Consider the following 26,547-nt stretch of genomic DNA (forward strand, 5'->3'; position numbering starts at 1 on the left):
TGGACAAAAAAGACACGTACATTCGAATGCTGTTCATAGACTTCAGTTCAGCGTTCAACACAATCATTCCTCAGAAACTGATTGGAAAGCTGAGCCTACTGGGCCTGAACACCTCCCTCTGCAACTGGATCCTAGACTTCCTGACTGGGAGACCTCAGTCAGTCTGGATCGGGGGCAGCATCTCCAACACAATCACACTGAGCACGGGGGCCCCCCAGGGCTGTGTGCTCAGTCCACTGCTGACCCACGACTGTGCTGCAACACACAGCTTGAACCACAACATCAAGTTCGCTGATGACACAACCATGGTGGGTCTCATCAGCAAGAACAATGAGTCAGCATACAGAGAGGTGGTGTAGCGGCTAACGGACTGGTGGAGAACCAACAACCTGTCTCTGAATGTGAACAAAAGAGATGGTTGTTGACTTCAGGAGAGCATGGAGTGACCACTCTCTGCTGAACATTGATGGCTCCTCCGTTGAGATAGTTAAATTTCTTGATGTTCACCTGGCAGAGAATCTCACCTGGTCCCTCAACACCATCTCCATAGCAAAGAAAGCCCAGCAGCATCTCTACTTTCTGCAAAGGTTGAGAAAAGTCCATCTCCTGCACCCCCCCCCCACCCCATCCTCACCACATTCTACAGAGGTTGTATCGAGTTCATCCTGAGCAGCTGCATCACTGCCTCGTTCGGGAATTGCACCGTCTCGGATTGCAAGATCCTGTAGCTGATAGTGAGGTCAGCTGAGAAGATCATCAGGGTCTCTCTTCCTGCCATTACAGTCACTTAAACCACACGCTGCATCCGTAAAGCCAACAGCATTGTGAAGGACCCCACACACCCATCATACAAACTCTTCTCCCTCCTGCCATCTGGCAAAACGTACCGAAGCATTCGGGCTCTCACAACCAGACTGTGCAACAGTTTCTTCCCCCAAGCCATCAGACTCCTTAATACCCAGAGTCCAGACTGGCATCTACATCATTTATTATTATATTGTAATTTGTCCTCTACTGTGCCTATTTGTCCTGTTTATTATTTATTGCACTGCCCTGCACTGTTTTGTGCACTTTATGTAGTCCTGTGTAAGTCTGTAGTCTAGTGTAGTTTTTGTGTTGTTTTACATAGTATAGTGTAGCCTTACGTTGTCTCACTTAGTCAAGTGTAGTTTTGTGTTGTTTCATGTAGCACCATGGTCCTGGAGGAACATTGTTTCATTTTCACTGTGTACTGTACCAGCAGTTTATAGTTGAAATGACAATAAAAAGCGACTTGACTTGACTTGAGGTAAACTTCCCTGGGGAATTCCATGCAGAGATACATGCTGATACTTGATATTAAAAAGTCCTTGCTGAACAGGATCACAAAGGAAACTGAAACTAAAGCAAAGGAATGACTCAGAAGCTAGCAGCTGGTTTGCTGGCTAGTGTCAGCAAAAGTCTATGAAAAACCATGTCAGTCGTCCTGTAGGTAAGCTGTTTTCATTAATTGTTCAAAACAAAAACAGATTAAAAATCAGGCTGCTCTGCTGCATTCATACTTGTTTAGACAAAACTAGGCACAACTGTGAGAATTGTGACAACTTGTTATAAGCAGATTGTGTACAGTATATTCTGCCTGTATCTTTCACCAGGTAATCAGTCTCAGCACTGAAAGCAAGAACAACTTTGCAAAGGACACCAGGTGAGATTGCTAGAAATCAGGAAGATCTGGTTCAGTCATATAAATGAGTCAATAGACAATTTCCAAAATAGCCCCTTTTAATAGATAAGTCATAGAGGTCTTAACAATTACACTGTTCAGGCAAAAGTTCAGCTGAAGACAACATCGCCATTAACTCAAGAGTACAATATCACATTAGATGGAAATCTTTTTGTAATTTAATTTTGTGAAACTTGCAATCTTGGCACAAAGCAGCCGCTCAGATTATCGTTAGTAAACTATGTGCTCCAATGGCCACCATAATTTCAGTAGCATTAAAAATTGATTTTTACATGACTCCAACTGGGCATTTGAAACATTATGATCGGGATTTTATGTTGAATCACATCATACAAAAAAAAGACTGCATATAGTCTTGACCAAGAAGTTTTTGTAATGCCAATATTATGTATATCTTCAGACTAGTAAAAGATGAAAGCCCCGATAGCTTCTATGAGATAATCACAGGTTCAATTATATAAACATGCTCCAAATGCCTTTTATAGAACTGCACAATGTCCTTGTTCTACTGAAATGGTGTTCATTCTATCAATTTTGATTTTACTTAACACACCCAGCTATTAAACTACCCATATCAGCTAAGGGGAAAATGTAAATGTTATGGTGATAAACTTTACATTGATTAGGGATTGCATTGCTCAACTTCTCTGTATGTCACTATGGAAAAATATATTTTCATACAGTATTTACCATAACTCACAAGGCTGGTTCTAAAAATGTTTTCAATCACAGAGGTAAGATTAAAGGTAACATATCTTTTAAAAAATTATCAGTCTTTAAACTAATTTCTTTGTTGACATTAGTATTATTACGTACACATACAGTAATTCTGATCATGTTAAATTATCAAATGGATTCTGTTTGTAGCAGATACACGTTGCCAACATTTGGGCTTGTGTCTCAACCAGCCAGTACAAAAGTCGCATGGAAACAGAACAACTTGAAGACAACAGATCCATCCACAATGAGGCACAATTTTGATTGTAACTTCCACTTCTTCCACTGTACTGGCACACTTACCAGCCCTTGTGGCGTTGTTTCAAAATATGAAGCTATAATCGGGCCAACTTGTACAAATGGTTTTCCAGCGACTGCTGAGAGTCCTAATGGAAAACATACATACAACAGGGGGAAGAGGCAGTCTTTTGGAGATGATGATTATTATTTTTTGATCCCTGTGCTGCACAAACTGATCCCTGTTAACCAGATTGGTCCATGGATCAACAGCAGATTAAATAGTTAATTTCAGGAATGTCCAATTGTTGTGTTCATTGATCTGATGCTGTGCAATCCAGCTCTCATCATACAGAGAGAGTAGTCTCCACAGTACTGGCAGCCTAGGGCAATAAGTTAATCACTCCTTAGCTCAGTGTTTCATATAAAAGACACCGTTTCATCAACTGTATTCAATGTCTCTGATCTAGATAGGGAATAGTTGTAAACCATAGGAGTTTTATCAATAGCTTATACATTTGTTGCAATTGAAAACTTCTGTTGCTGTGCATTTGAACATTCATAGTAGTAGCAAGGATTTGCCACTTATGCCCTCTGACCAAATATCAATGATCTAAACATTGCCTCGACAGCAGTCTGCCTACACCCAGATAACTCTTCGCTCCTTTGCTTGGTGTCCATCATTCTGTGAAGAGTTCCAAAAGCTTATAAATACTCAGGGAAAAATGTGCCTCCAAACCTTAAACGAATAACCACTTATTTCTGATAATTCCACATTTATGGAAACATTCTCTCCACACTCATTCTATCAAGGCACCTCAGGATCTTATGTCTCAAATCAAGTCCCACCTCACTCTAAAACCGAGCAGATACAAGCTAGTGTGTCTTACTTCATTCGGCAACTCATCCAATGAAGGTATCAGTCTAGCAAAGTCTCTCTGGACTTCAGATACATTTATATCTTCCCTTAAATGATACTGTACACATTACTCCAGATGTGATCTCAAAGACCTATATACTTATGTATAACTTTTTTTTTAGAAATACCTTTGCAATAAACAATGTTATTAGCTTTCCTAACCACTTGTTGTACCCGCAAACCAACCTTCCATGAATTATAAATTGGGACATCCAGATCTGACTCTCAGAACTCCGCAACCCCTCATTTAGACTGTTTAATTTTTTCCTCCTGCAAAAATACACAATTCATATTTTTCCGTATGATACATTTGCCAGATATTTCAATCTATATATATCTATTTGTATTAGCTATATCCTTTTTACAAGTTAGGTTCCTATACAACTTTGTGTCAATTTAGCAATGATACCATCATTTAATTCATATCCTTTACCAAAATTGTACCAGGCTGAAACCAAAGTTCAACAATTTGCACAAAACCACTTCACTTGTAATTGCAAATTTCCAAAGTTCTTCCTTCTCTATTCCCAATTAGCCATTTCTGATGTTAGCTTCACCTTTATTAATACTGACACAAAATGCCCATTTCATTTGACCGCATTTCCAACTCGCTTTTTAAAAAAATCGGCCAATGCTCAACTTTTTAAGGTCAACTATGTTAACTTTTTATACCTACAAAAAGTTTTATAATGGTTTTACAATTTTAGTTCTAAATTTCATTCCTTTTTAGTCTGTCATTTTTTTTCTATCCATTCCCTGACTTTGCACCCACATTTTTACAGTTTTATGCTTTAAGGTTGATACCGTTCTATTGTTTTCAGTTAGCTGTAGATAATGTGTCATATTGGTCCTAGAATTTTACTCTGCCAGCACAGATAGACAGTGGTCTTTCTTCCATCCCATTTACTGAAAATTGTTCACCTAGCAAATTTGCAGATTTAAAAAGAGCTGACAACATCTGACCAACAGCTAGTGAGTGCAAGAGCTCTTCAAACATTTAACTTTCTCTGTGGCAAGATGTTTGTCTTTTCCAAAAACCGCCCCTGTCAGTTAGCTCATTAAGTAGCATACAGCTATTAAACAGCTTAGCACATTGTAAAATTCTCATGAATAGGAAAACGTACATTTAAAAAAGTTGAACATTAGTCAGGGACTACGGAAATAGTAGGTACCTCTTGGCCCTCAGCGGCTAACCGGTGCTCCTGCTACCACCATTTATTGTGTGATCCAATACTACTTTACATCTTCTAAAGCTGCAAGATCACAAATACTTAAAACCTTCATACAACATCATATATGCATAGATTTTTTTTTTGAATCTAGCAAGTTTAAGCAGTAACTTTGACAAAGAACATCATTCAAAACTTACACCACGTAACCAAGCACATGAAGGTTTTGACAGTGGAACTACTTTATAAAAGCCTTTTTCACCTCAGTGCAAGCAACCTCAACTGGATTCCAAAGGCAGTTATAAATAACATAACTCCAGCAGTCTGTGACCTGCAGAGAGTAATGAAGGTGACAGAAGCAGTCATGTTATCATGGGTGCAAAATTTAGCCAATATAATGTGAACTCTTGTGCTAATATGCTAATCGTTTTTATTTCTGATTTCTACCATCCACAGCATTTTTATTTTGGATTACTATACAAATGGTGCTCCATTTCCAAATGTTATACAAGCTGGATGAAGGCCCCATAAGTTTGGGAAAAGGGCTTGCTTTGTGACTAGCTTTGCTTCTACCTGAGATTTACAGTAACATTCTTCAGTACAAATAGGCTTTCCCCTTCTTTTGAAGGAGCTAGGCCTCATCTCAGCCAAATCAGCTGTTACTATTTGTTATTATGAGCCACCCCGCCCAGGCAGGATTGCTCAGACACGAGACTCTTGGTGGTATGTACTCAAGATGAAGGAGGGGTGGGGTAGCATTTATCCCCATAACATTGTGATGCCTTGTACAGTGCAAGAGGAGTGATGCAGTTTTTGTAAAGGTGTGGAGGTGGGGGCAACAACAGTATCGTCATGGTGATGGACTCACTAATCTGGTTTCCAAAGCCATTCAGTTCCTTGTTGCTTTACATTCTGGATCTCAGAATTTTGACTCCTATCTTGGCTTCAAAATGCCTGCCCCCTCCCCCGCTGGCGTTTTCAACATCACATGCTCTGTTGCAGATAGAGTCAGGACTCTCCTACTGCACAGCGACGTCTGAATCCATTAGTCAGCATTGCTCAGTCTTTCCAAAACATTCTGCCAGATGAGGTAAAGCAACAACCAAAAACATCTTGCACTGTTTGTTCAGGTAGTTCACCCAAAAGCTGCAGCTTGGCTGTAAGCAGCAGTCATTGTTGAACTGGTACTACATCTTTTGCAAAATAGGGCAATGCTCCTAATTTAACACTACAAACATACAAAGCAAGGTGTCATAGGAATTCTCAATCCCAAAGGACTGTGTTGGCTCAGACACCGAGTAAATACTGGCCAAAAATCAGTGGAATTCAAGACACCAAATAAGTGAAGAGTCAGAAGTACAGGCTGGAAAGACCATACAACAGAGGAGCAGAATTAGCCATTCGACACATCTTGCCTTGTCTGCTGTTCCATTATGACTGATTTATTATCTCTCTTAATCCCATTCTCCTGCTTTCTCCCAGTAAACTTTGAAGAACCTATCAACCTCCACTTTAAATATACCCAAGGACTTGCCCTCCACAACCCTCAGTGGCAATGAATTACACAGATTCACCACCTACTGGATAAAAAAAATTCTCATTTCTGTCTAAGGGGACATCATTGTATTCTAAGGCTGTGCCCTTTGGTCCTAGACTCCCCCACTATTGGGAATATTCCCTCCACAATCACTCCATCTCTGCCTTTCAATACTGATAGGCTTCAATCAGATCCCACTCATTCTTCTAAACTCATGCGAGTGGAACCCCAGAGCCATCAAACATTAAAAATACATTAACCCTCTCAATCCTAGGATCCTCATGAACCTCCTCTGGAATCCTCTCCAATGCCAACACATCCTTTCTTAGATAAGGTGCCCTGCTCACAACACTGCAAGTGCGGTCTGACCAATGCCTTACAAGGAAAAGTGGAGTAATTACCACAGTAGAACAAATTTTAAGGGCCAAGTGATCAATTTCTTCTCGTCTTTTATATAAAGGAGGCTCCACTTCAAAATCTCAGTCCTGCAAATTGAGCAAAGCAATTAACCAAGAGGTGCCGGAGATGGAGTACAGGACAGCTCTAACCTACCCCATGCTACTGTACTGGTTTGATTCTTCCGAGAGCGAATCAGGATTAAAGTGGAAACTTAAAAGCAAGTTCTGTATCACAAAGTTATGAAACAAACTTAAACAAAGAACAGAGCTAATGAAGATTGTGAAAGCAAGTGAAAATTGTAAAATGCTATCAGGGAGACAATGACAGGAAAAAAGTAGGGTCAGGCAAAATGACAAATCGATGCACACAGTGAAGTGCAGAGTTGGGCATAGAAGAATTGAAATTGGATTGGCTTGATTCATAGACAGGAATTGAACAACGTCCACAGAGAGTGAGCATAGTTTGGAGACACCAAGGTTCAGAGAGCTGGCTTCTGGCCTCCATTTTTCTAATGATCTGCTGGTGTTTCCAGGAAATGTAACATATTGCCATGCCATATCTTTGATACACAGGCAGGACAGAACAAGAGATGAAACATTCCTGTAACTTTCTACTTAATTTCAGGTGTGCTGGATAGCTGCTTCAGGAATCAAAGTGCAGCAGGCTCAGCACCCATAAGGTGTTATAAACCAGGAAACCTTGAAGAGCAGAACAAACCACACCACACTGAACCCTTTTGCCCCAATTTTGCCATAGATACGAGTTTAGTGGTAGGGCTGGAGCAGGAAAGAACTAAAGAAACAGAAGGGTGCGAGACAGAAATCAAGTTAATAGATGATTAGTGTGAATATTAAAAAAACACCTTTTACTGCAGTTTGCCATGAGATATGACAACAAATAATCATGAACACCAACGAACAACTTTATGTAATAAATAGCTTGGTACAACTATGCCAATTACAGTGGCAAGTAAAGAGATACAGGAGTTTCAAACAATTTGAATAAAATTGTATTGTTCATGAGCATTGTAGATAATTTTTAAAAAAAGTTTTTATACTATGAAATATACAAATCTGCTGGTAAAACCTCACTTAGCAAATTAAAGAAACATATTTAAAGACCAAAATAAATTTCAGTAATTTAGCACTTTGAAAGAAACATCTTGAATACTTTGGAATATATTTACATATGATAGAATAGGGGTTCCTAACCCCTTTTTTATGCCTTGGAGCCTTATTATTAACCGAGGGGTCCACAGATCCCAAGTTGGAAATCCTTGCGATACAGAATGAGTGCCCTACAGTTTTCCATTTGGTTTCCTGCAGAACCAAGCTCATGAAATCACACAGTAAATTACAGGAAAAATGGGAAGGGCTAGAGTGAAAAAAATATTAAAGTATAACAGATATTTGATTTTTCCTTTTCCCCAGATGAACCTGGGATTGTGGACATGGCACTCACATTCTTTACAAGTGTGTTCCATTTTTATTTTTAAAAAATGATCCAGCATTACTAGTGCAAAGCTAAAGCCCACAGGGTGAAATTCCATTAACAGTTTTTCAGATGAAAGAACAGACTTTGTTCAAGCTTGATTAATATTTCCTTCCATTACTATACCCTACATAAATTACCCTCAGGCACACCAGCTGAATTGCACCACCGAAGGGTCTATCTTAAGCAAGCTGTTTTCATAGATCAAGTCTAATTTAAAATACTCTCAATCAAGTCTAATTTAAAATACTCTCATGAAGGACAAAAGAAAATCAGAGTTAACCACATCTTAGCAACCACTGACAAATGTCCAGACAGACTAGGTGTAAAGGAAGTATGGGGAGGAATGCATATATTAATAACTTAAACATCTGTTGCACAATGAAACTCAACACTGACAATATTCTAAGAAAAACAACATCAGGACATAATGCTGGTAGTTTCATGATCAGCAAGTCTGGCTGGATTTTTAAAAAATATAAACTTGCACAATTAGACAATCTGAAGAGGAAATGTTTGAAGATACAAAAAAGGCAACCATCATAAGTCTGGCAAACACATACAAGTCTGCAGAAAAAGAGTTACAATTCTCTTAAGTGAAAGAAGATTTAAGTAAGTGAACAATTGTAACTGTCAGTGGTTCTAATTTGAACTAATAAATTATGTTGTAAATGCCAATATTTAAAAGGCATGAGATTACAATTCTAAACAAAATATCAAGTTCAAAGTACACTTATTATCAATTTATAAATTATACACCTTGCGATTTGTTTGTTTACAGCTAGCCACAAAGAAAGAAACATTAAAAAACCCAAATAAAAAAACCAAAACTACTGCGCTGAGGGAGAGGGAAATCACACACACACCCCATGTAAACAACAGGAGCAAACGACAGCATTTTGAACCAGATGGAGCCCTTAGATCCGGTCCCAGAGTAGGCCCAAGCCTCAATCTCAGTCCATTATACTAGCAGGGCAAAAACTTCGCTAAATGTATCAGTAATTATTTTACAGACTCATGAATATTCCAACTAAATGGAGTGTTCACTCACCTGTACAAAACAAGGTAACTCACACACACATACTTTGCAGAGATGCGCTCTGCCTCTTCAGATCTGTTGCACAGGACTGCTAGTTTAACTTCTCTGGAGATGGTTACATCTCAAGTTTTAACTTCTGCAGGTGGGAAGTCAGCAGCAGTTGTAGCTATTGTACTGCTTTATGACTAAACATTCAAATCTGGGCTCTCACCCACTGCAGGTTCAGTGTGTGAATGCCTTTAAAGGTGTATTGCCATTTCAACAGCATGAGGAATTTAATAGTGCAGTGCAAGATTCCTGTTAGCAAAACATAGCCTGCCATTCACTGATGCTAACAAGGTTATGGCACCACTGGAAAACAGAAGTTTTAGCTGTCGAACAATTTCACCCTGTGATTTCCACACTTGGTCGGCAAAAAAAAAGGAAAGTATGTACAGTCCCTACTACGGGTGGCTCTTTAGATCATTATTAGGAGCAGAAGGCAGTACGACTGGCTGAACTTCCTTCCACCACCAATGTGATGAGACAGTGAACGGACACAGCTGGCTGACTTCCTGGTGAGGAGGTCATGAAAATTCACACTAATGCTGTGAAGATCGACACAATGTTAAATCTCTGCACCAAATTCGATCTTTCAACTATTGCACCAGGTATTTTAGGCCTATTTGTGGGGGGGGTGGGTGTTTGGTGCTGATGACGAGACACAGCTCTCATTCTCCAAATGTCCTCGGTATACAAAATAGGGGAAAAGGGCTAGTTAACGAGATTCCTCATTTATTTCACACCTCCTGTATAACCATGATGACTGTGGAGAAATGTGCATTCTAGAAAGAATGTAGCCACAGATAACGGTAGTCTTTCATTTGCAATACAAACTGAGGACTGGAAGGAGTACTGCCTTTCTGGCAAATATACCCAATTGCTCAAGAACTAGTCTTTACACCTGAACTTTTAAAGAATTCAGAAATGTTAGTACTGCAAGGGCAGACTATGTTGCAACAATGAAAAATTGTATGAATTGACTACAGCCTTTGGCCAAAGCATCTATGGCAACGTGAAAGACAAGTTACCGGATGAATACATTAGATCATGCAGCAACTATAAAAGGAAGAGTTGATGTTTCAGGTTTAGACTCTTCAAATAAGCCAAGTAGAAATTATCTAATAATTTACTGTGTCATTGTTTCAAAGTTCAAAGCACATTTATTATCAAAGTATGTAAACTGCATACAACCTTGAGAATCATCTCCTTACAGGCAGCCACAAAACAAAGAAACCCAATGGAACACATTAAAACGAAGAGCGTCCTACACCCAATGTGCAAAAAAAGGAACAAGTCGTGCAAACAATAAAAAGTAAGCAAATAACATTCAGAACAGTGAGCTCACAGCCATGAAGCCAATCACAGATGATCCAGGAGACGGCAAGCCACAGCCTCAGTTCAGCACAGAGATGAACCGCTGAGCATTGAACTGAACCCCAGTCTGCCCTTGGACACTAGCCCCGACACCCTGACCTTTTCAATCTGGCCCATTGCTTAAGTCGGCCAAACCTTGGGTTGTTCCTCGCTCTTGGGCCTGGGCCCTGCCACTTTGATACGCTCTTGGGCCTGGGCCCTGCTGCCTCGATTTGGCTTGTACCCACTCTTTCCAATCTGGCCCAATGCTTAAATCAGTCAAACGTTGACTCTTTCCTCTCTCTGGATCCATTGCTTCCAATCAGCTTCAAGTCCGCTCCAGCAATGGCCATATATTGGCTCATTCTGTGTTCTTGGGCCCGGGCTCCACTGCCTTGATTCAGCCCGCACATGCCCTTCCAACTTCTGTTCACACCGCAAAAATGCCACGTTGTACATGTGGTTCAAAAGCTCATCTCCGAAAGTGAAGTTACAGGCTATTGACTGCTGTGATCATTTTCCAGAAAAGTGTGATTAATAAAGTAGTTAATTGTTTAGACTCGAAATGCAAAATATTCTAAGAAAAAGCCAGGCATGTCATAAGTGGATTGTATTGGAGTTTGTTGTATTATACCCATCGTTCTCTAGTATAAATTTTAGTTTGTAATACACATTCAAAGACAGCAATAAAACGTTTCCCCATTTATTGAAATTCATCACTTCAAATGGAACTTCATGCCCTGCCCAAAAGCAGCAGAGAATATATTTCTCTCTGGCAGAAAAGCTCCCCACTATTCGGTACACTTTTCTCCAATGAGAAAGATTTTAAGAACATGCTGAACACATCTTGTTTATTCCCCTAGCCTCTGCCTTTTTAAAGCTGGAACTTGTCACTTTGCATAAAATTACCTCTATAATCGTCACACAATGATTTTGAACTTGCCTTGGCAAAGCAAATACTTATTCATATTAGCATTCAAGAGAATGGAGTTTATTGCGCAACCCACCAGTGGTAATTTGAAAGCACAGTAATATGGTGTCTGACCAGCAGGCACCAAGGTAGTGTGGCTTGGTCCAGCTCTACTTGACAGAAATGGCAAAGGTGGAAGAAACTGGCAGTATCTCCGTAGCATGACTTATTGCAGTGAAAAATAATAAATTTGCAAAAATCACACTGCCATTCCCAAATTATTTTTACTCAACTCAAGACTGAACATGGCTTTCTTAAAAATAATTACAAATCATTGCATGAGGCCAAACTTTTAAAGATTTGACATTTTCTTTGTCGTCCTCAAATGTCAGCATACAGGTAGTTTCAGTAGTTTCTCTCCAGTGGTCACTGAACAGTGCAAAAGATCTCAGCTCAGGCATTTCCGGAGTAACCCACGTCGCTCATCTATCGGTACATTTCCTCCTCTAGGTATGCTTGGAGAAGCGCAATATCCGATGGCACAGGCGAGAATACCAATCAATAAGGCACTGCCAATCCCATACAACAAAGGCATCTTAAAGGAATCTAGTACTAAAAGAAAAAGTGGAAACAATAAGTTAGTACATCTTTCTTTGGTCTGCTATCCTTCCTGCATTAAGCCACTTATTTCTATTCCAGCACCTTATTATTTCCAAAATGTACTTTGAAGTTTCTTTTATTCACCAAGTTGTCCAATTAAACACTCATTTCCTTGGTTCTTAATATTAACTTTGTAAATATCTTATAATTAACTTTCAGCATTTTAATATTTCTCACAATTTTTAAGCTTCTGCTACTCTCATATAACTTTGATAGTCCCAGGCTCAGGAAATTTTCACCTTTAGAGAATCACACGTTATATGCCACCTAGAAATGCACAATGCTAAAATATTCTTGTAGATATCTTCAGCATTAACTGGGATTCCTTTTTATTGAAGAGGTGTTATGTCATCAAAGCGTCTTTGCTTTTCAAGATAACCAAAAAAAAGCTACGTTTTTAGTTCAAGGTATCTGTCTTAACAAAATGCTAACCATGAAGTGGCCCAACAGCTTTTCCTCAGTCACTCAATACCAGGTTTATTATCAATGCCCAAGCGTGGTAGAACCCGCCATGAATCTTGGTCCACATAATATTGGCTAATTTCAGCCAGGTTTCATTTGATTCTGTGATCGCTCTTCGTACCCCAAGCCAGATAAAAAGGCAAAATATAGATTGCTCCAAATTAAAATAAAAATTGAACTATAATACATTTTCCAGCATGCAAAATTTAAGAGAATTTATTCTTCCTGTACCCTTGTCACTTTAAACATTGACAATTATATGAAAATACACATCCCATTTCCTACCAACTTTGGAGGAAAGACGGGAAGAAGGTATATTTTTTCCACCAAATTACATTCACACCCTTTGCACCCACTAAAAACACATGGATCATCAGAATCTCTGGCTTCTCCTTTCCAAGCAAATTGAAACTAACCTGAAATATCAACGCGTACTGAAAGTATCCCAGATTGTTGTGGTGGTATTTTCTGCCATGTTCCAGTCTCAGATTTTATCCACGGTGCCACCTTGCAAGAATAATCTCCGGAAAAATCGCTATCGGAGCAGTGTAAGCGCAGACGGAATTGCTGCATGCTGGTTCGCTCAACGCTCATGCTGCTGGTACCAAAGCCTTTCAGATATGTCACCACTGATCTCTGATCCACAAACACCAAAGGACTCTGGCTGACATTAAAAGAATGTCGTTGGAAGAACCACTCCACCTCAAATAAAACATCTGAGGAAAGTCAATAAATTATTTGGATTAATAAACAGTCTACAACATACATCTAAATTTGATTCAATCCCATTTATAGGATCCACAGTATTGGATGCTAATATTAACTTCTGGATTTGAGTAATGTTACTCAATTAATTTACTAACCTAGAAAAGGACACTCGTATAGGGATATGCACATTTACCCGAAAGGGTGTTAGAATATTATTTACGGACAAGAAATCAGTGATGGAATTAGAAAATTAGTAATCAGTATAGACTTCTGTCCAAATTGCCTTCCAAAAAGAGCACTGTTCATCTTTTACAATGGGAAGGGAGGAGTCAATGACATTGTGATTGTTCCTTAAAAATAAACCCAGATGCATACAAAATACCCTCAACCAATACCTCACAGCAAATCCAATATCCTGGCTTATAATAACATGAATAAGGCAGATCTGATTGCCCATTTTAAAAATAAGATTTTTCCAATGCTCAAATTTCACAATATTTTGCGGTATGTGCAGTTGAAAGTGTGATCTAGATAGTGCTGGTGAGGGGAGAAGAGCATTGTGACCAAAACGTAAACAACCAACCAGCTATCTTATTAACCAAATAAACTGAGTAAGCTGAGGACTTGAGAAATTAGTAGAGGTAGTGGGGGAAATTTGTTGAATTTAATGTTGATTCCTTTTTTGTATCTGATTTGGAGGAGAAAATTAGATTAAAAGCAGGACACAAAGGGAGAAAAGTTTACTTCAAGCTTTTTAAATATCCGTAACCACTTACTAGAAAGGATATATCCTACAGTTGCTTTAATTAGGTTTCAGTGCCAGAGATATTCATTAGCAAGGATCAATAGTTTCTCTTTCCTTAAAAATCAATTTGATATCCAGGCCAGTATTAACATGTGCCAACATAAAATATATCAGAGACATTTCTTGTGTTACTTCAAACCAGTTCCAATTTCTGGTAGCAAGTTAGGTTTACAAGGATCATGCAGGACCAGAACCTTCACTGCACTCAATGGATTTCATGGAGCTAAAGAACAAGTGGCTGATTTTTGCAAGGTTAATTACGGCACCTTGTACTGCACCTTGGCTGCAAATTCTTGATATCTGTACTTAACCATGCACCATCAACATCACCATTATTTTGAGAGCAGTGGAGTAGAATCTCAAAACAACACTGAACCTCTGCCTGTCACAGATTATTCAGCTGCTAATCTGAAAGTCACATACCAGAATAGTTCTATATATTTTAAATTAGTACATTAGTAAAACATTGATTAGGGACACTGCATTAAATATATTCTGAAAGCTCAAAAGGTTTATCAGTGAAAGTGGGTAAAGCTTTAACCTATTACGGGGTACAGTCATCATAACAAAATTTCAGTAGATTAATTATCGCAGAGTAACTGAATGCACTCAGTCATGCCAACCATCAGACAAACTGAAGAAACCCAAAGGTCATAGAACAGTACAGCACAGGAACAGGCCCTTCAGCTTGCAATATCTGTGCCGAACCCACGGGTATTAATTTTGTACCACCTTATTCAGTGTATTTTCATTTTGGAAGAACTTCAACTGTAACACCAGTTCAGACATGAGTTCTAAGCATATAGTATCCTGGAGAGCTGTGAATAAGACCAATAGATACTTCAACCTCTCTTACAGAGAAAGGGGAGAGAGGAATGGGGGGAAAGAGCATCAAAAAAAATTGGTTGGAAGCAAGGGATTTAACAAAGAGACACCTAAAACCCACTGATTCAAAACTTCTGCCAAACTTTTGGCCATAAATGTGGAAACCCTGAGCTTCCACACAGTTGCCTTCATTACAGACACAGTCTACATTGGTATCATTGGATTCAGTGGTAGAGGGCATCAGCCATGCAGTTATTCAGCTGGGAAATCTGACAGATGAACCAGTTCAGAGACTCCATTCATTTCAATGGAGAGGAATATCAAGCAGATAACTTTCAGCTAGTTTACATTTTAAGTCAGTTAATTTGAAAATTGAATTAAAGTTCTTTTTTGGAATGGGCTCTTAAATGTTTCAGTCAATTCATTTTCCTTAAAAATGCAATAATTTATTAAACAATAAATGCAACATTTAGTGTTCGTAAATGTTCACACACATACAAGACATTCCCAGATATTCGAGCTGTGACAACACTGACAGGCTTCAGGTCAGAGGTCACTGGTTGTGCAGGCATCTGTGCAATTCACAGGAGGCTGGTTAAAAGGTCTGAGCTGAGAAGGCTGTCACCGGGGCGGGGGGAACAAGCTAAGGGTGGTTGGTGAGCAGTTCATAACTCTGATGAAACTCTAGGTCTGCTTTTGACACAAAGGATGGGGAGCATTTAAAATGAAGAGCATTTTTTCCTTCAAGTCCATTGACTTTATGCAACCTGCACATCTGATAAATGCAACATTCCCTAAAGTACATACATTTTGTGTAAAAGACAAGTAGTGGGGCTGTATGAATTGAATCAGAACAAATTCCTAAATGGCAGCAGCTGTTATGAGAAATCACAGTAGCTTGGTGAAGACACAAATCTGCTGAATGTCAATCAACCCAGTGAAGTTATTCTGGCACTACACACCATAATAGTTCTAGAGTAAGCTTTCTAAAATTACCTGAGGTGTCTGGTATCTCTGACAGGTCAAAAGTGCAATTCATTTCCAAAGTCTCTCCTTGGTACACATGAGGTCTCTCAGACTCCAATGTCACGTTAAACTGAGGTGCTATAGAGTAAAATGAGACATTAATAGACAAGCAATGGTATTTATAAATGCTCATTAAATGCAAGCATATTTTTAAACTTTGGAATTGCATTTAGTAGAAGGAAGATAAACAAATTGTACTTTACACAACTTAAGGTCTAGAATAGAACAACTAAAAGAACTCTCAGTTTCTGTGATTGGGCAGCACTGAGCACTGGATATTAAAAGACAAACCATTTTCCTAGCAACCCTTCCAGGGATTATTTGCCTTTGCTGGTGCACAATTCTGTTGATATTGACTGATTGCACAGTTCCTTCAGCAGCACCTTTCCTTCACTGAGAATTGTTGGAAAGCATGGAAACCATGAGCAGGAAAATCTAATTGTGACCAAGTTGGAAAGGTCTTGAAATGGAGTGTGCAATCTTCCCCACTACAAAGCTTGCCGTCTTAGGTGGTGGTGCCTTTCTCTGCACAAACAATACAAGTCATGAAACTATCTGTTAGCCAAAATACTGGAAGAAACCCTGTTCTCTTCTTTGAAGCCATGGATCTTTTACTTCCACTCACGAGTTAAAAATACCACATCAGGTCAGCAACTTGAAATGTGTTGGGGAGGGGGGGAACACCATTATTTAAACTCTAAAGAAAGCAGAGAATAGTGACCTGCTGGCCTATCAATAGAATGGGGCAGAACTAATAAGGATTTATGATAAGGAAATTGTATGCAACAATTGTGATAGTCTATTTTGTTTATATGTGGTTGTAACTGGAAGAAGAGACGAGGAGCAAATGGATGCGAGAATGTTCGCATTAAGGGTTATACACACGCACGGACTGAGGATTGCTTAATGGAGAGAAAGCGTAAAAATCATCCTGGTCATTTTTGGTTTGGGAGGTTATAATTTGTGGGGTGCCAGAGGGATCATTGCTGGTTCTGAACTGTTCACAGTTCATATTAACAACTTGGGCAGAGTGAGTTCTAGGAAACAAATGAACTGCTGATCATATTGTTTCTTGTGTTGTAGTCCTATATCATAGAAACAGGCCTTTCAAGCCCACTTTTCCCTCCCACTGCATTCTACTACTCATTAGGGGATAACACATCTTCAGAACATTCATAATCACCTCCAGTGATACTTGATGCAAAGTATTGTTCTTACGTATGTGCCATTTCCTCATGATCCTCTTCCTTCCATAGTGCTCTATGGTGCTGCTGGAGCTGACAGTCCCATGGGAAGATCGCTTGGAGGAGGCCTTTGAAAGGAAGCTCTCCAAGTACGCAGGACTGGTCAGCAACTGTCAGCAGGCTGGATGGAGAGCGCGGTGTCTCCCAGTGGAGGTTGGTTGTAGGGGATTTGCAGCCCGTTCCTTAGTTAGAGCCTTCAGCATTTTGGGCATCGAGGGAGAGAGGAAGAGGAGAACCATCCGCAGTACCACCGATGCGGCAGAGAGGGCCTCAAGATGGCTGTGGCTCAAAAGAGGGGAGCCATGGAGTCTTAAGTAGCTAGCCATCTGGACACAAGCTGGGGTCTGATCAGCCTCGGCTGGGTCACCTGGAGGAGGTTGTATGATGTTGAAAGACCCGAAACACCCGATGATTCCAGGAACATCACTGAAGATGTGTCCAGAAGCATCAGTAGATGTATGTACACAGTGTTTGTTTTGATGTCTGCCAGTTTTCTCAATTTTTTTTTTAGCATTTTTCTCTCTTTTTATCTTTCTAATCTCTTGCTGTTATTTTTGTTAAATTACCAATTCTTCAGTCTACCACTAGCCCTTGCATTCTCATCCAAGGCTTCCAAACCTTTTTCATGCCATGGACCAATACCGTTAAGCAGGGGTCTATGGATCCCAGGTTGAGAACCCCTGCAGTCTTTCATTTGGTATTTGCTTAATTGCTGGAGTTAACCACAGATTTCTCCCTTTCCTCCTGGGATCCCATTTTCATATTAGGGCAGTGGAAGCTCAGCAGAAATGTATCCTATCATTTAGCTTATTCATTCAGTCAGTCCAGACCACTCTACCTTCATACCATTGTAATAAACATCATTTAGGCTGAGAACATTGGTTATGGATTCAGGGTACAGCATTGGTGCTGACTATTTGATCCACTTCAAGTTTATGCCAGCTGCCAAAAGAGCAAGATTCCAGACAATCACAAAAGCTTAGAAAATCTTAAATTTCTATGTACCTTCCCAAACTCAATCTTACACAGAACCACACTTAGATGATTAATTTTGGTCCAGCACCATTAACCTGCTACAATCTTCAGTGCAAGGTAAAATCCAGGACTTACCTGCTGTTTTAAAAGCGACAGCAATGGCATTTGAATAACTAGAAACGGCTTCAGACCACCTTCCATTTGCATCGGGAACCCATGCCTGTACCATGCAGTAATAAGATCCTTCATCAGAAAATTGAGTCCTGTACAGCCGGAAACGGAATTCCTTGTCACTGACTTTTTCCAAAACTAGATCTTCTGGTTGGTGGTTAATATTCAATTGCTCCAGCTTTACCACTGAATCCCGACTCAATGAGATCAATTTTTTACTGTCCTTTGCTTCAGTGAAGGCTGGTTCATTCATTGATACAACCACCGAATAATAAGGAACTTCAAGATGCTCTGCAGAAATGTTACATGTCATTTCAAAAGTGCTACCCTTTGTAGCTACTGGTTTTTCCTCTGTTGCTGTTATGCTTAGGCGTGGGTCTGAGGAGTAGAAGGAGCATAAATATTAAATGCTGGTCGAGGCAACTTTTTCATGATCCCTAAGTAACGACTCCTGAATGCCAAAGACTTCGTACACAATCATCTTAATCATTAATAATTCTACCACAGAGTCAGCACACAGTCCTCTGCATGTCATTTTTCCTAGCTCTCCCCAACTCACTCAGATGCTCATTGGGAAGGTGTAGAGGCCAGGCATATCTTTTAAAAACTGGCAGCATTAAAAAATGCGAAATAAGGATAAAATTAACCTATGCTGATCCAGTTTAACAGTCTCAACAGAGCACAAAATCATTTATAAATAGTATTACGTCTGAAAAAAGTTACGAGAGTTATATTTATGGTGTATAGTTTCAGAGAAAATAACAGCATAGCACCTGATGTGAAGAACAAACTTCCTACAGAATTTTTACCTTCAACTTTCCAGAACATATCAACACCGAGGGAAGATGATTCCTGTTTCTTCAACCACGTATTTCCTCGTTGTTTAATCCAGGCAGAAACATTGCAAAAATATTCTCCTCGGTCAGACGCAGATGCATGCTGCACCTGAAACTTGAAAATATACAGCCTGGGCTTCATGAAAGTAATCTCTCCTTTTTCAGCTCGCTCATTATACTGATTGCTCACTTTTAGTGTCAAATCTTGACCCATCGTTGCTATTGGGACACTCACTCTGGCATCATCATCCGACCCATTTGGCTTGAAATACCAAGTCACATCTAATCTTGCATCATCTGTGTTTTGCAAATCTAGCAATCGGCATTCAAACTCTGCTGGTTCTCCTGAGGAGCTGGGCAGCTTTATGGAGCTTAGGTGAACAGTATACGTAGGATCTGTGAATATGATTAGAGTAAAAGTTACTTTTAACACTTAAATGCTAATTAACGTATCACAACCTATTTACAAGTGATCCTTTAGGTAATTTTATTGTTATTTCAGCTGTACTTGAATCAATAAACTGGTCATAAATTTGCCAGTTCTATGATGCTTGCACAAGAAATTTGAATTAGCCAAGAGATAAAGAAGTCACAAGATTTTCAGTACTATTAGTACAGTACTATTGCAAGTTGCTTGAAGCATTTCTTGTTAGTTACGAAAAACAAAAAAAAGTCAAGTATGGCACAAGCTGAAAAAACAATTCTAATTCATATAACAATATATTAATGATAAATCTGTGGTTAAATTTGCACTATTAATCCTAGCTAGGTGCATACTATAATCTAGCTGTCACATTTAATTTGGTGCAATCCATTCATGAATAAAATAATTTATACACATACGTGTTTTTGCAGATGCAGGAAATCCTGAGTAATGCACACAAACTGCTGAAGGAACTCAGCAGGTCAGGCGGCATCAATGGAAAGGAATAAAGAGCCAATGTTTTGGGCCAAGACCTGATGAAAGGTCTCCACCCAAAATGTTGACTAGATGCTGCCTGACCTGATGAGTTCCTCCAGCAGTTTGTACATGTAACAAAAACAACTCCCAACTTTAGACACTTTAGGCCTTAATAATTCTGGCACAATGAGGCTGAGACCTTGTTAAGACAGAAATTCTCTTCTCCTTTCAACTTCCAGGTCCATATGTACAGCTGAGGCAACGTGTTGTGTCCTTGAGCAAGGCACTTAATCACACATTGCTCTGTGACGACACTGGTGCCAAGCTGTATGGGTCCTAATGCCCTTCCCTTGGACAACATTGGTGTCGTGGAGAGGGAAGACTTGCAGCATGGGCAACTGTTGGTCTTCCATACAAACTTGCCCTGGCCTACGCCCTGGAGAGTGAAGACTTTCCAGGCGCAGATCCATGGTCTTGCAAGACTAACGGATGCCTTTATGTACGTGTGACACGTTTGAGTATGGCATTAGTCAAGAATGTAGGGAAAAGACTCGGTTTACTTGGGGTACACAAAGGAGTTCTTTTCTTTCCCTTTGCTTATTAAATAAACTGTTCAGATCCAGTGCTCACTGTAAAACAGGGAAAGCAAGGGTTACTAGTCAGGATTTGAATATCATATAAATTCAACCACACGATTGTAGTAGGCTCTCACCAGGCAAGATTGTGCCTAAAAGATACATTCCTTTCAGACAAATGTTGGAATGCTCTTTCCACTGTATTGGCTTTGTTAAATCACAAGGAGTAAATAGGAAAACAAACACCCAACCCGTTCATAACGACAACCATTTGTTTACCTTTACAACATTAACTTCATTAAGTTCTATCATTTGAGTCCTGTAAAATGTAAAGTATGTCAAGGAGTCACCTGCAATGAACACAAGGTTCTCCAACTTCATGTGATGTGGCTAATTATATCCAATTACTCATGCATGAAAAACAATGAAGAATGTAATTACCTAGAAGTGCCACAGTGATATGGAGAGGATTAGAGGTTTTCTCTGCTGCTTTGATATATGGGGTCCAAACAGAGGCTGCACAGTAGTAATATCCACTGTCTGATTCATCAGCTTGTAGCACTCTCAGTCTGTAGTCATTACTACTAATTTTGTTCAAGGTGATAAAGTTTGAATCGTTAACTATTGCTGCAAGATTCATATGCACCAGAAGTTTCCCGCTTTGAGTGTCAACTGCTGGAGATGTGCTGGCATACCAGCTGACCTCAACACCAAAGTCTTCAGCACCTGTTACTGTGCAGACCAGATCAATCTCATCACCTTTGTTCAAAGTGAGCATCCTCCCACTTGCAGAGACATTTAGAGTCTGGGCTGTAATATAAAAATCATATTCTTTATTAAGATTTTTCCCATGAGTATTCCAAAAATCAACAGTCCTATTGTTTCAAAAACTTTGTAGCAGAGAAATGAGATCACCCATGAGGCGCCTCAGCAGTAACTGATAAAAAAAACAGAAGCTTGTTTGCACTGAACTAGATTTGCATTTGAGCATCTGTCTTATAAACTAAATACCCATCTCCTTTTCCCAGCTTTTGAACTTTTTCCAATGTTGATACCAGCAATAAATTACCTGAGAGCAATCCAGAGGAATCTCCTGATTGCCATATCAATCACCAATTTAAAAAGTGACTCAATTCTGTAAAAAGTGTCTTCTTGCTCTCTGACTTAATCTTTCCATGTGTAATCCACTTTTGGATCTGTGTCTTGATTCTGAGATATAATTTGCAAAAACATATTTATCTCCTAAAGAATACCTTTCAAGTTTTGAGCAGTTGCTAAAATTAATTATTTAACGTGCATCTTGCTTTCAAAGCCTTTGGTATCAACTGCATCCAAAATGCTGGTCCATTAAGCAAAATAGAGGATAGATATTCAGTGCTATTTGCATTAAGATCAAACCCATTCTAAATAAGAGATTTATTATGAATATGATCTACCTACCTAATGACTGAACGCCAATCGTTGCAATGTTTGTACTTTTCTCCTGAATTTTTTTCCAGCTGGAGCCACCATCCTTGACCCACTCTGCCGCCACACAAGAGTATACGCCACTGTCCTCAAGCTGCAGGTGGTCAACAAAGAGCTTAAAAATGCCGTTTCTTTCCAGGCCCATTCTAATATCGCCCTGCTGATACCTAGCTGCGTACGAACCGCCAGGCAGGAACTGATCGTTAGTGAAAGACAGAATGTCTTCTCTCACACCTCCATTTTTTGTCAGCTGCCATGTGACAGAAAGATGGGTAGAAACAGATGATGTTGTTGTTGCAACACACTGAAGTTCCAGGGCCTTCCCTTCGGTGTAGTTCCTTTTCGGCAGACTTCTGGACTTTGCAGGTGATACAGTAAGTTTATCAGGAATCACTGATAAAGAAATACACCATGATTACTCACAGAGGGAAAAAAAACACTAGAACGTTTAAACCGGCATTATATTTATGTAAAAATCAGAACCTGTTCTGATGTCTTACCAACAACCGCTGGTTCACATACCTGACAGCCAACTGTAAAACTGTAAGTCTCTCATCAAACCTTTTGTATGAAATTGTTAAATGAATGGTTGTAACTATTTTGGCTTATGATTAAAGCTCGAGCTCTTGTGACTCGGTGTGCTGCAGGGATCAATGCTGCATCCATTATTGTTTAGCAGCTATATTAACGATTTTGATGATTATGTGGTGAACTAGATTTGCAGATGATATCAAGAATGGAGGCATAGTAGATAGTGAGGAAGCCAATCAAAGCTTGCAGCTTGATCTCTACCAGATGGAAAAATGGGCTGAAAAGTGACAGATGGAATTTAATGCAAACAAGTGTGAGGCATTGCACTTTAAAAGGACAAACCAGGGTAGGGTTGCAAAGTGAATGGCAAGTCTCTGAGATCCGTCATTAAATAGGGGGACCTGTGAGCACCTATTCATACTTCCTTGAAGGTGCCATCACACGTAGATAGTGTCATAAAGAGAGCTTTTAGCACATTGGCCTTCATAAATCAGGGTATTGAATAGAGGAGTTGGGATGTAACGCTGAGTTGTACAAGACATCGGAGTATTATGTATAGTTCTGGTCATCTACCTCCAGGAAATATATCAATAACCTTGAAAGAGTGCAGAAAAAAGTTACAAGGATGTTGCCGGCACTTGGGGACCAGAATTATAGGGCAAGGTTGAATATATTAGGATTTTATTCCCTGGAGCATATGAGAATGAATGAGTTCTTAAAGGAGTATACAAAATCATGAGGGGTATAGAAAGGCATGCAGGCATTTTCCCTCAAGTTAGGCGAGTCTAGGACTAGAGGTCATAGGTCAAAGGGGAAATATTATGGGGAATCAGAGGGGAATCATCTTCATTCAGAGGGTGTTGAGTGTAGAACGAGCTGCCAGCAGAAGTGAAAGATGAGGGTTCAACTGTAACACTTAACAGAAGGTTGGACAGGTACATGGATGAGAGGACTAGGGTCTGGGTGCAGCTAGTTGGGAACTAGGTAGAAAAAACAATCAGCACAGACAAATTGGTCCTAAGGTCTTATTTCTGTGCTGTAGTGTTCGATGATGCTATAATGTGAGCAGCAAAAGGAAGCAGAGATAAGATGAGGAAGAATACCACATACTCAACAACACTTCAGGATACAGACTGTTTAACAGAATGAAGAATAGATATATATTCAAAAAGCATCTTGTAAAGAGAGATCAGCTTGCTAGATCTGTTTGGAAAGTTGGCAGGTGACACGACAAGGATATATAAAATTATGAGAGGTGTGTTAGCGTGGATAGCCAGATTTCACTTCCCATGGTCGGGGTGTCTAAAACTATAGGGTGACGAGAGGAAGGATGTTTAAAGAAATTTGGCTGGGTAAATGATTCATATCAAGTGTAGCTGGTCTCCGGAATGAACTGCCAGATGAGGTGGTGAAAGCAGGAACAGCAACCTTTAAGAGGCACCTAGACAGGTATTTAAGCAACACACATCAAAGTTGCTGGTGAACGCAGCAGGCCAGGCAGCATCTCTAGGAAGAGGTGCAGTCGACGTTTCAGGCCGAGACCCTTCGTCAGGACGAACTGAAGGAAGAGTGAGTAAGGGATTTGAAAGTTGGAGGGTGAGGGGGAGATCCAAAATGATAGGAGAAGACAGGAGGGGGAGGGATGGAGCCAAGAGCTGGACAGGTGATTGGCAAAAGGGGATACGAGAGGATCATGGGACAGGAGGTCCGGAAAGAAAGACAAGGGGGGGGGGACCCAGAGGATGGGCAAGAGGTATATTCAGAGGGACAGAGGGAGAAAAAGGAGAGTGAGAGAAAGAATGTGTGCATAAAAATAAGTAACAGATGGGGTACGAGGGGGAGGTGGGGCCTAGCGGAAGTTAGAGAAGTCGATGTTCATGCCGTCAGGTTGGAGGCTACCCAGACAGAATATAAGGTGTTGTTCCTCCAACCTGAGTGTGGCTTCATCTTTACAGTAGAGGAGGCCGTGGATAGACATGTCAGAATGGGAATGGGATGTGGAATTAAAATGTGTGGCCACTGGGAGATCCTGCTTTCTCTGGCGGACAGAGCGTAGATGTTCAGCAAAGCGGTCTCCCAATCTGCGTCGGGTCTCGCCAATATATAAAAGGCCACATTGGGAGCACCGGACGCAGTATATCACCCCAGTCGACTCACAGGTGAAGTGTTGCCTCACCTGGAAGGACTGTTTGGGGCCCTGAATGGTGGTAAGGGAGGAAGTGTAAGGGCATGTGTAGCACTTGTTCCACTTACACGGATAAGTGCCAGGAGGGAGATCAGTGGGGAGGGATGGGGGGGACGAATGGACAAGGGAGTTGTGTAGGGAGCGATCCCTGCGGAATGCAGAGAGAGGGGGAGAGGGAAAGATGTGCTTAGTGGTGGGATCCCGTTGGAGGGGGCGGAAGTTACGGAGAATAATATGTTGGACCCGGAGGCTGGTGGGGTGGTAGGTGAGGACCAGGGGAACCCTATTCCTAGTGGGGTGGCGGGAGGATGGAGTGAGAGCAGATGTACGTGAAATGGGGGAGATGCGTTTAAGAGCAGAGTTGATAGTGGAGGAAGGGAAGCCCCTTTCTTTAAAAAATGAAGACATCTCCCTCGTCCTAGAATGAAAAGCCTCATCCTGAGAGCAGATGCGGCGGAGACGGAGGAATTGCGAGAAGGGGATGGCGTTTTTGCAAGAGACAGGATGAGAAGAGGAATAGTCCAGATAGCTGTGAGAGTCAGTAGGCTTATAGTAGACATCAGTGGATAAGCTGTCTCCAGAGACAGGGACAGAAAGATCTAGAAAGGGGAGGGAGGTGTCTGAAATGGACCAGGTAAACTTGAGAGCAGTGTGAAAGTTGGAGGCAAAGTTAATAAAGTCAATGAGTTCTGCATGCGTGCAGGAAGCAGCGCCAATGCAGTCGTCGATGTAGCGAAGGAAAAGTGGGGGACAGGTACCAGAATAGGCACGGAACATAGATTGTTCCACAAACCCAACAAAAAGGCAGGCATAGCTAGGACCCATATAGGTGCCCATAGCTACACCTTTAGTTTGGAGGAAGTGGGAGGAGCCAAAGGAGAAATTATTAAGAGTAAGGACTAATTCCGCTAGACGGAGCAGAGTGGTGGTATTTAACTGATCAGGGCACAGAGGAGTATAGAATTAATGCAGGCAAGTGAAACCATGAACATAGTGGGCTGTAAGTCCTGGTTTTATGTGGCTAAGCTCCATAAAACTATTGTCATTGTTGTTTCTTTTCACACCTTGCAGCACATTGGGCAACATTTTTTGACGTTTCCTTAGGATTTGTCTGTTTTATTTATTAAAAGGCTGAGTTGCTAGCTTAACACTCAACCCAGCATGGATGGAAAGCAGGCAAGGGCTCGGCCGGATTCGAACCTGGGACAATTTGTCTCAAAGTCCAGTGCTCTTACCACTACGCCACCAGCCGGTTCCATAACTCTATAGGAACAGGTAAAAACCGTAAGGAGAAAACATTACAACAGGATGGGTAATCAAGCGGTGGGAATACCTCTAAATAGTTCAAGTTCAATTGTTAGTCAATCATGCATGCACATGTATACAGCTAAATGAAACTGTTTCTTCAGGGCAGAAGTGAAAAACACTGCGCAGACAGTCACAAAAATAACAGCACAAGTGCCTGAGAAGCATGTCTGACGATTGATGGTGCATGGGATGTTGTAATGAGTTCTCTTTAGCTGTAGACAATCAAATTAGCCAGCCTCAGTTTGTAATTGACTTAGTATATCTCTCTCTCTTTTAAGTTATCTGACCTACTGGGCAAGTTTTAGCTTGGGAGTAGCTTTCAATGGAGACAG

The 26,547-nt window shown here is 40.4% G+C and overlaps 1 protein-coding gene across 1 annotated transcript in view; it reads right to left on the bottom strand.

The window, feature by feature from the left end:
* Window positions 1-1,743: 1,743 nt before the first annotated feature.
* Window positions 1,744-26,547, bottom strand: part of LOC140199011 (prostaglandin F2 receptor negative regulator-like) — an 80,697-nt gene continuing 55,893 nt past the window's right edge. The window contains exons 3-9 of the mRNA XM_072260386.1: window positions 22,165-22,584; window positions 21,166-21,534; window positions 19,222-19,644; window positions 18,377-18,790; window positions 15,993-16,100; window positions 13,075-13,374; window positions 1,744-12,148 (exon numbers count right to left, since the gene is read on the bottom strand). Of these exons, the coding sequence (XP_072116487.1) occupies window positions 11,985-12,148; window positions 13,075-13,374; window positions 15,993-16,100; window positions 18,377-18,790; window positions 19,222-19,644; window positions 21,166-21,534; window positions 22,165-22,584 (2,198 nt within the window). The 3' untranslated portion in view covers window positions 1,744-11,984. The remainder of the gene's footprint in view (window positions 12,149-13,074; window positions 13,375-15,992; window positions 16,101-18,376; window positions 18,791-19,221; window positions 19,645-21,165; window positions 21,535-22,164; window positions 22,585-26,547) is intronic.

Source organism: Mobula birostris, chromosome 6, assembly GCF_030028105.1.
Source record: "Mobula birostris isolate sMobBir1 chromosome 6, sMobBir1.hap1, whole genome shotgun sequence".
NCBI lineage: Eukaryota > Metazoa > Chordata > Chondrichthyes > Myliobatiformes > Myliobatidae > Mobula > Mobula birostris.